Below are 13852 nucleotides of genomic sequence, written 5' to 3' on the forward strand. Positions count from 1 at the left end.
GAAATGGCAGACATGGAAACGTAGATGTGACCCATTCTGCACTCTGCCTCAAATGGCTGCATCCTTTGAGGCCTCTGGCACTGAAAATTTAAAGTGAACTGATATGAAAACAAGACTTTCTCCCATTATACGGTGTAAAATAGCAAAAGTGGGCGCTTTGGCGGAGATTTCATGACTACAAAGTGGGACGAGGAACATGAGAAGCTACTCTTATGCCATCAAGAAAACATGGCCGCCGTTTGCTAATCCAGGAAATGGACTTGAAAAGGTACTCACAGGCAAAGTAGCATGAGAGCAGGAAGACCATGGAGAAGATGACCAGGAATGTGATGTCCGTCTCCAGGATCCCTGAAGACCACAAATAGAATCGCTGATGAGCCCAACGCAGTCGAGAGCACGAGCGCCGAATGACAAAAAAAACGCCTCCGCCTCCTCCTCGCACTTCATCCGTCATCGTTAATCCATCCATTACGCTCATTTGTCCACTTCGCTCCACTTTATTGGCCGACCAGTTCTCACGTAATTGTTTCTCTCTCTCCACTCGAGGGCCGTTCAAGAAATTTTTTTCTCCCCGCACCGATACCAGTAATCACTTTTGAGGACTCGCTGATACAGACACCGAGGTGACGAAGAATTGTGATCGATAAAATGTCAAAATTTCCACGACGGCAGATTTCCCCATCGCTCTTACCAAATTCGTCGGCTGAGAAGTGCTGCGTCCAGAAAGACTGCCCGTTGGTCAGCTTCATCTCGTACTCCAGCTGAAGGCCGTCGCCCTGAGAGACGTGAGGACAAGAAATCCATCAAATTAGTAGGAGAATAAAACACTAATGAAGCTGCTGTCTGCCACAGCGCTCACCAAGAAACTCGCATGCAGACCAGGGTTGTTATAGTTTTGGAATTTTCATTTTAGTTACGTTTTTATTTCGTTTGGAGGTTTGTTTTTTAAATGTAGTTAGTTTTAATTTGTTTTCAGAATGGTTTTGTTAGTTTTTATTAGAGTTAGTTATTTAATAAATGCTTAGTTTTAGTTTAAATTGTGTATTACTTGCGCGCAATATTTAAATAAAAAAAAAAACACCATGAGAGTGACGTCATCTGAAGGTGCTTTTCTATTGGCTGGACGTCACTTCACTGTGACACACTTTCAAACGTCCTTATTCCAGTGATTAATATCAAAATACATCTACCGTACTTAAAATCACATTTAAAATCATCCCCAAAGGCTCATGCATTAAATTAATTACCAAAGACTAAAATGAAGGACATTTTTGCTATAATTATAGTTAGTTTTGTAAAATGAAGTATCAGTTAGTTTTCATTTTTTAAAAAGTATTTTCGTTTTGATTTTATTTTGTTAACGAAATTGTTTTTTTTTTATTTTAGTTTTTTTTTTGTTAGTTTTAGTTCACTAAAATAACCTTGGTGCAGTCTCAACAAACTTCACTTAAAAGCAGGGGTTTGAAATCAGGATTCAGGTTTCAAGTTAGTATTTTAGATTAGGATTTTAAGGACAGGGGTGACGGTTTCAAATTAGGGCTTCAAATCAGGGTCAAGGTTTAAAGTTGGGGTGGAATTTTCAATCTAGTGTTTTTAAGTTAGGATGACACATTGAGTAGTGCTTGTTTATTTTATTTTCGGAATAGGGAGGCCCGTGTTAGAGAAGACTGTTAGAGGGATGGACCCTATTTGAAGACCACCCATCAGTTTCATCTAGCAGCGATGTAACATCAACAAGAAATATGTCCTGATGCTTTCCAATTCACTTTCTTCTTCAAATTCAACTTTTTTGGGGTGAGGATTCCTCGCATTTACGAGACGAGGCAAACATGGGAAGCCCACCGGGAAGACGCGCCGCCGCTTTAAGAGCTGGGAGTTGACAGCGCCATATTGTAGGTCGGCTGCGGAGGACGTTTGCGGCGAACAAAACAAAAGACTGCTGCCAGGTAAACAAACGAGCCTGGAAGGACAGGAAGTGGGAAGATGACATGTGGATCACCTTAACCATAGCAACTGTTTCCAGGGGATGTCGTGAGGGATTAATGGAGGGATGAAAAGTAACGGAGGAGGCGGAGCTTCACAGCAGGCCTCTCTACTGCTCCTGCTGGAATAATTCCACACTCGGGTGGAGGATTGTGATGTTGGCGTGAAGGTCTTTAACTATAGTTTCAATTTAGGGTTTCAAATTAAGGTTAAAAACATGTGCCCCATTTTTTTTTTTTTTTTTTTTTTTGCTGGGTAGGCTTTGAAGCCAGAATTCCGGTTTCAAGCCAGTGTTAGGGTTTCAGGCTGAGTCTCGGTAGACTTGAAGCGTCTTCTGCCAGGCAAACAACTTTCTGCTTGTCAAAGGAGGACGTTTGATTTCACCAGCGCTTGGACAACTAATCAAAATGTGTCGGACGGACCTGCATGAAAGCAAACGTATTGGATATCAACGGAACGTCAAAGCCGCTTTTTGCTTACTTGCTGCAATTTGATAGGTCGCGAGCGCCATTTGAATTTGACTTGTAACGATGTCCTCGTCCGGCACTTGACGGACGGCCGCCGTCGCCGTCAATCAAGCGGAATGGGCCGTTAAAGTTAACTAATGATCAGCGGAGCGTTTTGCTGCAGTCATCCATCTCGGCGGCGCTAATGGAGCCACTTTAGCGACGCGAGAAACAAAAGGCGAGAGGAAATGCTGTAAATACGGGACAGAGTGAACCTGCTATTGACAGCAGAAAGCTCGACAGAGAACGAGAGACGGAGAAAGATTGTGAGGGACGGCTAGATACGGTCGTGAGGGGGTTGGATCTTTTCTATGTGAGTCCAAGAGCGGTAAGCGACGTGCCTATTAGGCAAGCCTGGCGTGACACTAAACGCCTCTCTGCTGGAAGCATCCATTCTAATCACATCCCGACTCTGTCTGCACCAAAACAAACAAGGACACTCGCACACGCCCTCGGAATGACAAACAGGTGAAGGCGCGCAAGCGCAAACGCTGCAATCGAACAAATCTGTTTTGTTTTTCAAGAAATGAACCATCATCCGGCCTTTTTTTTTTTTTTTTTTTTAAACAATAACAATAAACGACAGTTTGGTAACTACAACTACACTGCCCTAGCAGGTTGCTAGCTTAATGCTAACTTGTAATAGAAAATCCTATTGACATGCTAACCACAGTTAGCAGTTTAGCAACCCTTTAAGGAATAGATGAATTGAAAAACAACATGTTGACTATAAAAATAGTCAAAGGCACAGTTATTCGTTATTGTCTACAAAAAATAAAAAATGTAACAGGTAGTATAGTTTTTACTGCTGAACAAAAAATAAACAGGGGGAGTAGTTTTGCTAGTTTTATCTTTACTTTTGCTAGCTGTGCTAGATGAGAATTGCTCAACTTGGCGCTGCAAATTATGCAGTTAGGACACTGACTCCATCACTCAACTCAACTCAACTCAACTCAACTCTCTATTTACTTTAAAACCACCACCATTTATTTTTTTAAGATGGAATACAGCTGCAGCAGATAGAATGAAAACAGCAGAGGGCCTAGAATTGAGCCCTGTGCAACACCACACATTCCATTATATTCCCTCGCTATAATACGATTCACTTTTTGCAGCCTCGCTGCTTCACAGATTTTTTTTTTTGGGTGCAATTTTGCATGCATTTTTTTTTCCACAGTAATGTACCTATTTTATAAAATGTATAAAGGCTTGAACATTGAGAATGTTTAAACAAGAGAGGAATGTGAGAAAATGTAAATGCCTCGATGAGAAAAGTGTATATACTTTGCAGTGAGAGGTTTTAGAGTCTTAAAACATTTATAATAAATATAAAACATTAAGCAAACTACTTTGCGGATTTCATTTTTTGCGGGTATTTTTTGGAATCTAACTCCAGTGGAAAACTAGGGAACACCGTACATTGCAAATTCATATTGCATATAACTTGAGTTGAGTTGAGTTGAGTTGAGTTGAGTTGAGTTGAGTAAAGAAGGGAATAAGGTAGCAACATACTTTTTGCTAATGAAAGAATGGAATGCAATTTTTCATGTGGTACGTTGTATATGTAGTAAAAGAACAATATTCTGTTTGCCTTGAAAGATGAAATGCTCGTAATCGTCTGGCACTTTTTGATAATGTGTAGCAGTAAAAGAGTTAATGTGGGCCAGACAATCGATAAGCACATCTACAAAGCGATCGTGTGCTTCACATGACTAAATGCCTGGTTTCTCAAAATTTCCTGAGCATCTGACACTTCCTAGCTGAGAAGAACATTCCATCACAGAATAACGTGCATTTTTTAAATAGGTTTAAAATACGGTTAACCCTACCTATAGTCATATTTGTGTTTATAGTTACAGAAGCAGAATGCTATTATCCTGCTCTTGCTAATATCTTGAATCCATTACTAATCCTGCTTAAAATGCAGCACGCTTCGTCCGCTCCGGTGCGGAGTCACTCGCCATTCAGTCGTTTAAGCTGTGCACGATGCATTCAAATAACGGCAAACTTGCTGCCTGCAATTCTCAAGCCGGCGTCGGCCAGGGTTCAGTATCTTTCTTACGAGGTCTGTTCCACTTTCAAATGATGTTGGGTGCAAAAAATGCAGAAGCGGCAAGGCTAAATTTAAGATGACGTTGATTGAAAATCCACAGTGAGCCAGCACAAAGTAGGCCTAGATACATGCAGTGAATCACACGGGCCTCCTCGGGCGGGTGAGCGGGTGTATTCTTATGCCTCGCCGATGCTTACTCCGTAAATAAACACGGCAAAGCATATTATTCAAATTGCCAAACTGGTTCACGGCTGCGATTTTTGTTTTTCTTCCAGAGGTTCGCTCATGGGTTTGAGCTTTGATTTTTTTTTTTTTAGCTGTCCTCGTTACAAAAAAAAAATAAAAAAACAGAAATATAGTAGAAATGTGTGGCTGTATTATGATACTGAATATGAACGTTTTCCAATAAGTGGAAGAAAATGGAAGAAAGAGAAAACGTTTTTGGCCCATGTGGAGATCTCGCACTGCTACAAACATGTAAAATTTGAACATGATCTCAATAACAGTATTCTGTAAAAACAAAAAACCATCCATTCATTTTCTTGACCGCTTATTCCTCACAAGGGTCGTGGGGGGTGCTGGAGCCTATCTCAGCTGGCTTTGGGCAGTATGCGGAATTTTTGGAGGATGAAACAGATGAGCAGCAGTTCCACTCATTCCACTGACAACTTGAGATGCACGTTTGGAGTTACAGAAGAAAACAAAATATGAAGTCAAGGCACCAGTGGCCGTATTAACAAACGGCCGTGACATCATGAGGAAGTGTTAGCGGGCAATAAATGAGGGGTCCGCCGAGGGGGAGGGGCCACTTACCCCGCATTTGCTGAGTGCGATGTACCACCACCTCTCCCTCACCGAGCGGAAACTGCGGCCGCCCACGCAACTCAGCGCCTCCTCGCCGCCGCCGTCCTCCTCCACCTGCCAGCGACGGTGGAGACACGCAGGCAGAAAGCGAGAGAGAGAGAAAAAAAAAAAAAGAGAGAGAGAGAAGGCTGCTGTCACCCAGACGGGACGTGTCACATTTCACCGCCTGCCTGGTACGCTGATTTCATCGCAAGGGAGGGTGAAAGTGTGATGATGCAAACATATTTCACACTCAAAAAATAGCCTGAAATGTGGCGCACGTGCCCCAAAGATCTGTCACGAGCGGATATCACATTTCACAATGTGAAAAAAAAAATATATATATAAATATATATATCTGCTGTTTACTGATGTAAGACGTATGCTTTCTTAAAAAAAAAAAAAAAAAGTGTTGACATGGAGGCGATGTACTTGGAATGATGCCAAATACCCCAAAAGAAGTAAGGTAAGATTTGGACATAAAAACACAAAATGTTCTATGAAATTTGTTTTTATTTATTTATTTATTAACCACTGAAACCTTAGTATAAAATCTGCCACATGAATGTAAATGTGTGATTTGCCAGAGTGTTTTTGCCAACTTTATTTACATAGCGCTGTGGTTATTTATGGTTTTGATCAGGTCATGTTCAATAAAACATACATGATTAATGTAACTGTATTGGATTCATTTATTAATGTAAATATTCATATTTTTACTAATGCACCAAGTAAGAGAAAGAAGTTTCTATTATTTTGCAGCATTGCTACTTCTGGGAATGTTTTCCATATAAAAGTCAAATTAGTACTGCATGAAATCCTTAAATGAATCAAAAATCAATGTGAATTGAATCAATTTTGGAAATCTGAATCGATACCCAGCCCTAGGAGGCAGTACAGTCTATCTGATGCCGCAGCGCTTTTCCATACCGCAACAATGAGGCACTCTAAAACAGACACGCCATGCTGGCTGTCGCGTCAGAATGTTTTATTTTATTTTGTTCCCACTCGGCTCTTCCTGGTTAGATGTAAGAACACTATGTACACTATTAAAGTATTTTAAAAAAAAATCTAGCTTCAGAAAGTTACTATTTTCTAATGCATATGAATTTTCAAGTGTTTCAATGAGTATTCAATGATAAAAGGGTGTTTAATAGTGTAGTGCCGGTTGAAAAGTGCCAATAACAGCATTGTGTCGAGTTAGTTGCGATGCTACGCAAAAGGTGCGTTTCTGTCTCTTTATTTTATACAGCACATTGAAAACATCGCAGAGATAAAACTAGCGGCGGTGAAGTCATCATCTGGAGCAGTAATTAACTTTGGCGGCGATATAAAAGTAATACAGTTTCATATCCTCCCCTTCTGGCCTGGCCTAATCAATACAATTTGATGCAGGCTATGAAATGAACTCGGTTGAATGAGGCAATATAAGTTTGCGTTCGGCCTTGGAAATAGAAGAAAATCGCAAATGGTTGTGTCGGAGGGGGGGGAAAAAAAAAAAAAAAAAAAGAGATAACATTTTGGGCTTGTGAACTGCTCCGGTGCAGTAGAGATAGTCCGCATGCATGATACATCATCAACATGCGTTGGCGTCTTACCACGCATCCCGACCACGTGTAGCGGGTGGTGAGGTTGATGACCTGGTTGTTCTCGGGCCTCAGCACCGCCTCCTTCTGGTAGCAGTCCTGGCACAGATGATGGATGAGTCAACAGAAGATTCAAACGTACCCGCCCGTTCATCGCACGGCATACCATACGTTGCAAGCCCGCCCGAGATGGGGGAAGAGACCATAAACATTTGTAACACTTATTTAACATGCTGTATTTCAACACAAAAGAACAAAAGGCAAGCATAAAAAGTATAGAAAATGCTATATTGGAGTAGCATTACAGTAAAAATGGACTGATGTAAAAATGTAATATATTTATTTAAGTGGAAATATACGGGGAAATGCTGTAAAACATATCCGCTGTATCTTGGATTTTACCTTGAACTGTATACACACAATAATGACAGAAACTTGAAGATTTTGTTACACTACAAGACAAATTGCACTCTTTTTATTGTACACACACTTGCTGACATATTAATTGTATTTTTTAATCATCTCTTTACACTTTATGAGCGCGCCCACTCGCCAGCAATATGAAAATGCTTTATGAGGACGGGCGATGATGTGTTGCAGTCGGTCTGAACTGCTGTTATTGATTTGGTCGCAGTAAAGGAAAAAAAAATCCTCCGCATTCGGCAAGCGGTGATCAATATAATATAAGCGGCTATAATTGAAAAATGTCAACGCGGGCGGGACGGAACGGAACGACTTTGTTTGAAATCTGTGCTGCGTGTTATTGAAAACTGACGGAGGTGAAAATATGACAAATGGACACAAAAGTCCAGAAAATAACAATATTTATTATTAATTACTAAATTAAATCAAGGTGAATGCACATGTTTATTCATTACCAATGTTAATTCCATCCATCCTTTTTCTGAACCGCTTGCTCCACACAAGGGTCGCGGGGATGCTGGAGCCTATCCCAGCTGGCTATGGGCAGTAGGCGGGGTACACCCTGAACTGGTTGCCAGCCAATCGCAGGGCACACAGAGACGAACAACCATCCACACTCACAATCACAGCTAGGGACAATTCGGAGCACCCAATTAACCAGCCATGCATGTCTTTGGAATGTGGGAGGAGACCGGAGTACCAAGAGAAGACTCACATAGGCACGGGGAGAACATGCAAACTCCACCCAAGAAGGCCAGAGCCTGGACTCGAACCCGAGTCCTCAGTACTGGGAGGCAGTCATCCACTGTTCCACCTCCAATGTTAATTATATTCATAAAATATATTTTAGTTAACTCATTCACAAATGATATAGAACATATTTCATGTATTTTTTTCATATAAAAAATACATTGCTATTTAATACATAAAATGGTGGCACGCCCACAAAGTCAAATGGAACTCATTGATATGAAATAATATGATCACAAAAAACACGTAAAAAAAAAAAAAAAAAGAAATCACTTGAAGGCAAATTGCATGCATTGCAACAATTTGACTTTTGAGGCATATTTTTTGCCAAATCATACAACTTTTAGCTTGTATTCCATCCTATACGCTCACATGACTTTATGTTACATTCCCATAAATCTTTATTGTGTGAGAAGGGGGGGGGGGGGGGCTCACCTTTTCGGGCCTCTTGTACACAGCCGGCCACTGAGAAGCATCGTCAAAGTAGAGTAAAATGTTCTGACAGCAACGAGACTGCACAGAGAGACGGAAGGGAGGGTGGGGAAAAGGGAAAAGGGTGGCATTAAGAGGCGAGGAGAGGAGAAGCGAGTGAGCGATGCGCACGGATCAAAGAGGAGGCAGCTGGAGATTGCGATGACAAAATGTGCCCCCCAACACCACAGCCACCAAGTCTGCGAGGCTAAATCGAGAGGAGAAGTGACGGCTAATGCAGAGTGGAGGAAGAAGAGGGTGGGAAGGAAGCGTTTCGGAACAGCTGGAGGTGAAAGGAGGAAGAAAGAGATCACTTTGGCTAGATAACGACCTCACCACCCAACTATAATACAAAACAGTATAATAATCACTTCCTTTTCACCTACTGATGAAGTGAACAATGTGTAGGTTATCCCCCTCAATGTATCTTAAAAGGTAGTTAACAACCAATGGTTACTAGAAAAGCAATAAAATATCTCATGATTCATTGCCACAACACAAGGAAAAGCAATACATCACAACACGGATGGTAGTTCTTTGTATTCATTTTGTACAATACTGTGTTGAATATTTGTTACGAAAAGTCCACCAGCTGGCGGTGATCAAGTATGCTACAGTATGTCATTAAAAATGCACCAGAAGATGGGGTTCCAAAACTACATTTTTGACTGATGAGTGAAATATTATTATTATGCATAGTCCACTATATTAAAATCTCTTTATAGTGATCGGGACTAGGGAATAAGAGAATGACACCAAACACCGTCGATTCCTTGCTGATAACTTGATACCAAACTACCACTATCACTATCTAACTAGCAAGCTAACAATAAAACAAAACAATAAGCAAAATGTACATTTTCTTGGTTGACTTTCAAACACTATATCAAACTGATAACCTTCCTACGTCGTTAGGTAGCTAGTTAGTTACTCTATAAAGCTACCTACTCTACTATTTAACTGACTAAGTAACTAACTAAGCAAGAACCGAATAGAACGCGTTTAATGTTTCCTTTGTTGTCCGGGTTAGTTAGCTAGCTAGCCAGAGAACTGCAACAATACCGTACCTCACCAATTAAGTGGTCATTTAAAACTAAACTGCAGTAACTAGTAAGTAATATCTAGATTAAATCCCTATCTTACTAACTATCAGACTAAGAGAGTAACTCAATCAACCAGGAAAAAGAAAATATTGCTATTACTAAACTATTTATATCATTTACCTACAAACAAATGGGAGCGAGTTAGACAACTAATTTGCTAACTAGTTTGTTGACTTGTAGCCATACACAATATCTAGATAAGGAGCTAACTCGATAGCTACCAATGGACTGTACCCGTTTTAACAAACTAACAAACATGACAATAAAGTAAGGACAAGTGTAAACATGAAACAAGTAACAAGCTATGCGCAGGTTAGCTAGCTCAATAGCTAACTTGTGGTGAGTGAGCTAGTTCAAAAATCAATTAGTAGTGAGCAGCTAGTTGAGCTGAGAACATTGTAAAGGAAAGTCATGTGATTAGGTGAGAGAAGGAATATGCACAAGTGAAGAATCACGGCGGGGAGCCAAGTGTGACAGTAACATGGAAGCACGACGTCTATTCTCACACTCTCCCAAATCTTACCTTGGGGTAACGGAACCGGAAGTCGAGGCGTCCGAAGTCGGTGAGGAAGCAGAAGCGAGTGAGGAAAACCCAGTCCTATCATGTCAACAAAAACAAGACGCACATAAAAATGAGCAGATGATGGGAAAATTGACTTTTTTTTATTTTTTTTTTTATGTCTTGAATAAAATTAGTTGAGTCTGCCCTCCTATCAAGTGTGAAATTAAATACGGTGGATCTTTTGTTATTTGCCTATTTATCAAAAAATGGGTCTGTGGTGTGTGAGCTGTTGTGGATATTTCCAGATTGTGACTTTTTTAGTCTTCTGATTGGCTGGTCAGAGCAAAACTTTTGACAGCCAACGTTTTTAATCTTCATCTCTGGTCAGTATGATCTATTCCCCCCACCACCAAAGTTTTATTTATTACGTTTTTTTTTTGTGATGTGAATGATATGATTCGATAAATTCAACATTTTCTTATATAGTTATAGTTATATATAGTATATATAGTTATAGTTATAGGTATAGTTATAGTTCTTATATAGTTTCCATTTTCCATAATTGTAATGTGATTGTGGTTGCCGTAGCTAAGGATGTAACGATAATGGCAGTATCGTGAGATCGCAATATTAAAACTGCCACACAATATTGTCGTCGTTGTCATGTCACAATATTAAAAGCAGCATATCTGTTAAAAGAAGTCAGATTGATTCCCATTTGTGCAGTTCTAGCACCCCCTGGTTGCTAATTTTTTAGTGCCGTTAATTTTCCCAAGGCATGTTTTGGCCCTTTCATGTTTAAAATCCACGATAATGGATTGATGAAGGGACATGTAATATGCTTGTGAAGAGAGTCAATATGTGGAGGAACTCAATGAGTGCTTCCATTAGCAAGTAAGTACCTCAATATATATATTATATATTTTTATATATAATATTTATAATAATACACACTAATATGTAGTGTCCACTGCAACCTTCTTAAGGGGTTAGGCGGAATAAGTTGTGAACATTTTCCACTCAAGGTCCAAATGCAGACTTTTTACAAATCTAATATTCAAAAGTCAAAAGCTTCAACTTGTTTTTCTCATGCAATAAAATGAGAAGTGTCCAAAGTTTCACCTCCCATTGCGCAGAAAAGGTCAACTTTAGGGCAAGCGGAAAAAAAAAAAAAAATCAATTTGAGACGATACCTCATATCTGGAGATTTAACGTTGAAACCTCTTCTTAATTTCCAACTCACGCACGCACATGCAAGTGGACCTCCTGCAGGCTCCAACATGCTTCTGCTTTGCACTTATTAAAAAGTGGCCTGAAGGCTGGTTGCTCTCCAGCCAGAGCTGGGGATGGAGGCGAAAAAAAAATAAAAACAATCTCTCCGTCCGTACACCATTATACAGTAATTACCTGTGCCCTGCTACATAAACAAGCCTTGTAATTCTGCCGCTGAGAAGTATAAAAGCAGGCTAACGTCGCCAGTTTGGCCGCCATACATCAACTTGGACAAAAGTAGTGCCATAATTCAGCCGCCGTCTGCCAGTAGGCCCCGAGAACCTTCGGCTTATAACTCACCGGAGCCCGAGGCCCCCCTACCGAGACCCCCCACCCCCCCCCCCCGCCCCAACCCATCGTCCCCGTGACAACCGAGGTAGATTTCTTTGAACTCGCGGCGGGCCCGTTTGTCGCCATGACGACGGCGGCATGCCTTCAGCGCCGCGGCTGCCATAGACACGACAAACAGAAAAAAAGGCAACGGCGGTCATTAAGGACAAGCGTTTTTTCTTTTTTTTTTTCTTTTTTTTTTTGTTTAGCCGAGCGCTCATTCGCTCGTTCGTCTTTCACCTTTAGTGACTCCATCACGCCGGCGGCCATTGTGGCTGACCTTGAACAATAAGTTCAAGAGTGCTTTAATGGTTTGGCTTCCGTTTGCCGTAACAGCCTTTCCTTTTTGTTCATCCTCAAATCAGACACACAGGAGGATAGTCAAGTTGTTTTTCATGTATAAAGTAGGGATAGTACTTGGGATTTAATGATATCCAAAACATCACGATACGATATTATCACAATATTGTGGGGAGATTGACGATATTAAAAAAGGGTCAAAATAAGGTAAAAATATATATATAAAAAAAGCACTATATTGTGCTTCCCCCTTATCTGACCATTAACGTGGATTTTAAACATAGAAGGGCCAAAACATGCCTTATAAAAATTAAACTGTATGAAAAAACTAGCCACCAGAGGGTGCTAGAACTGCACAAATGGAAATCAACCTGCACTTTTTTCGAACAGATGTGCTGCTTTTAATATGACATGACGACGGCGACATATTGTGGCAGTTTTAATATCGCGATATCACGATATTGCCATTATCGTTATAAACCTGAGACTGAATTTGAAAGTCTGGCAAGAATTAAGTTGTAACGTTACGAAGGCACAATAAAATTACGATAACCATTAACTCATTTGCTCCCAAAAACGTATAAATAGGTTCTATTTTAAATGTATTAAGTGTCCCAAAGACGTATTTATACGTTTGTTTGTTTGTTTTTATGCAAGAGCATACAGAAGGCTTTGATGCAGTCTCTCAATTGCAGAGAATGGGTGAAAAAAAGATTAAAAACAGCCAGCAGGTGGCAGCAGAGTATAAGAGATCAACCAGGGCCATGATGAAAACAAGCTGTTTCCCCAATTTAGCTATATTCTAATGCTAATTGCTGCAAAACGGAAATAAATACAATTATACTTTTTTCCCGATGAAAGAACAGACGGTGATCTTTCTTTTGGTATGTTCCATGTTTTTATAGTAATAGAACACAATATTCTCCACCTGAGTCATTATAGTGTAACATGAGAATAAAGCCATGAAACAATTTTGTCATGTATTTTTGGATAATCAGATGATGGTCATCATGGGAGAATATCAGAATGAAATTAGCCGACTTCTACGCCACCATGTTTTCCCCCCTGTGGCAGGTCATTCATCACGGTTCGCCGTGGACGCGGTGGCATCCAGCCGATGTAGCGTCATTCCGGTTTCGCCGCTTTCCTCTGCCGGCAATCTGTCCTTTCATCTGCGGGCTTCTCTTGGCTCGCTCTCCAGACGCCCGTTTGCCTGCTACGCCTCATTAACAATTAATTACCAATCAGCTCGCGGAGTCACCCCCGGACCGCCGGGCCTCTCAATGATTCATTAGTCGGCGATACGCAACGGCTGCGCCACACAAACATGCAAACACTGAAGGCAACAGACGGACACATGAAAGCAGTCCTTTACCAAGCACACGCACGCACGCACACAGCGGAATGCGTCTTATCATAACAGCCTCATTAAAAAGCGATGCACTGGCTGGGATTGTGTGTCCACTTTGATGACAGTTTGAAGGATTTCCGCCACTGTTCAAAGCGCTTTGGCAGGATTTGGGATTTTGCGAGCGGCAGTATTTTGAAGGTAGGAAATGACGATAATGAAGTCTGCCAGTTGCTTTTGACTTCGATGGCGCTTGTCCTCATTAGAGTTGCGGGCGAGCTGGAGTCCATCCCGGAGAGGCGAGGAGAGATCTTGGGAGTGTTCAGCATGCTTTGGTTTTGATTTCGCAACGGCTTCGTTTTCGCTGATTTTTATTTTTCAC

The 13852-nt window shown here is 40.9% G+C and overlaps 1 protein-coding gene across 2 annotated transcripts in view; it reads right to left on the reverse strand.

Annotated features, from left to right (window-relative positions):
- Positions 1–13852, reverse strand: part of tmem145 (transmembrane protein 145) — a 33253-nt gene that overhangs the window by 14043 nt on the left and 5358 nt on the right. For both annotated transcript variants that reach the window (XM_077528085.1, XM_077528084.1), the window contains exons 2-7: positions 10242–10316; positions 8580–8657; positions 6984–7070; positions 5356–5460; positions 692–776; positions 277–348 (exon numbers count right to left, since the gene is read on the reverse strand). In XM_077528085.1, coding sequence (XP_077384211.1) covers positions 277–348; positions 692–776; positions 5356–5460; positions 6984–7070; positions 8580–8657; positions 10242–10316 — 502 coding nt within the window. The remainder of the gene's footprint in view (positions 1–276; positions 349–691; positions 777–5355; positions 5461–6983; positions 7071–8579; positions 8658–10241; positions 10317–13852) is intronic.

The sequence above is a fragment of the Festucalex cinctus genome, chromosome 7, assembly GCF_051991245.1.
Source record: "Festucalex cinctus isolate MCC-2025b chromosome 7, RoL_Fcin_1.0, whole genome shotgun sequence".
Lineage (NCBI taxonomy): Eukaryota > Metazoa > Chordata > Actinopteri > Syngnathiformes > Syngnathidae > Festucalex > Festucalex cinctus.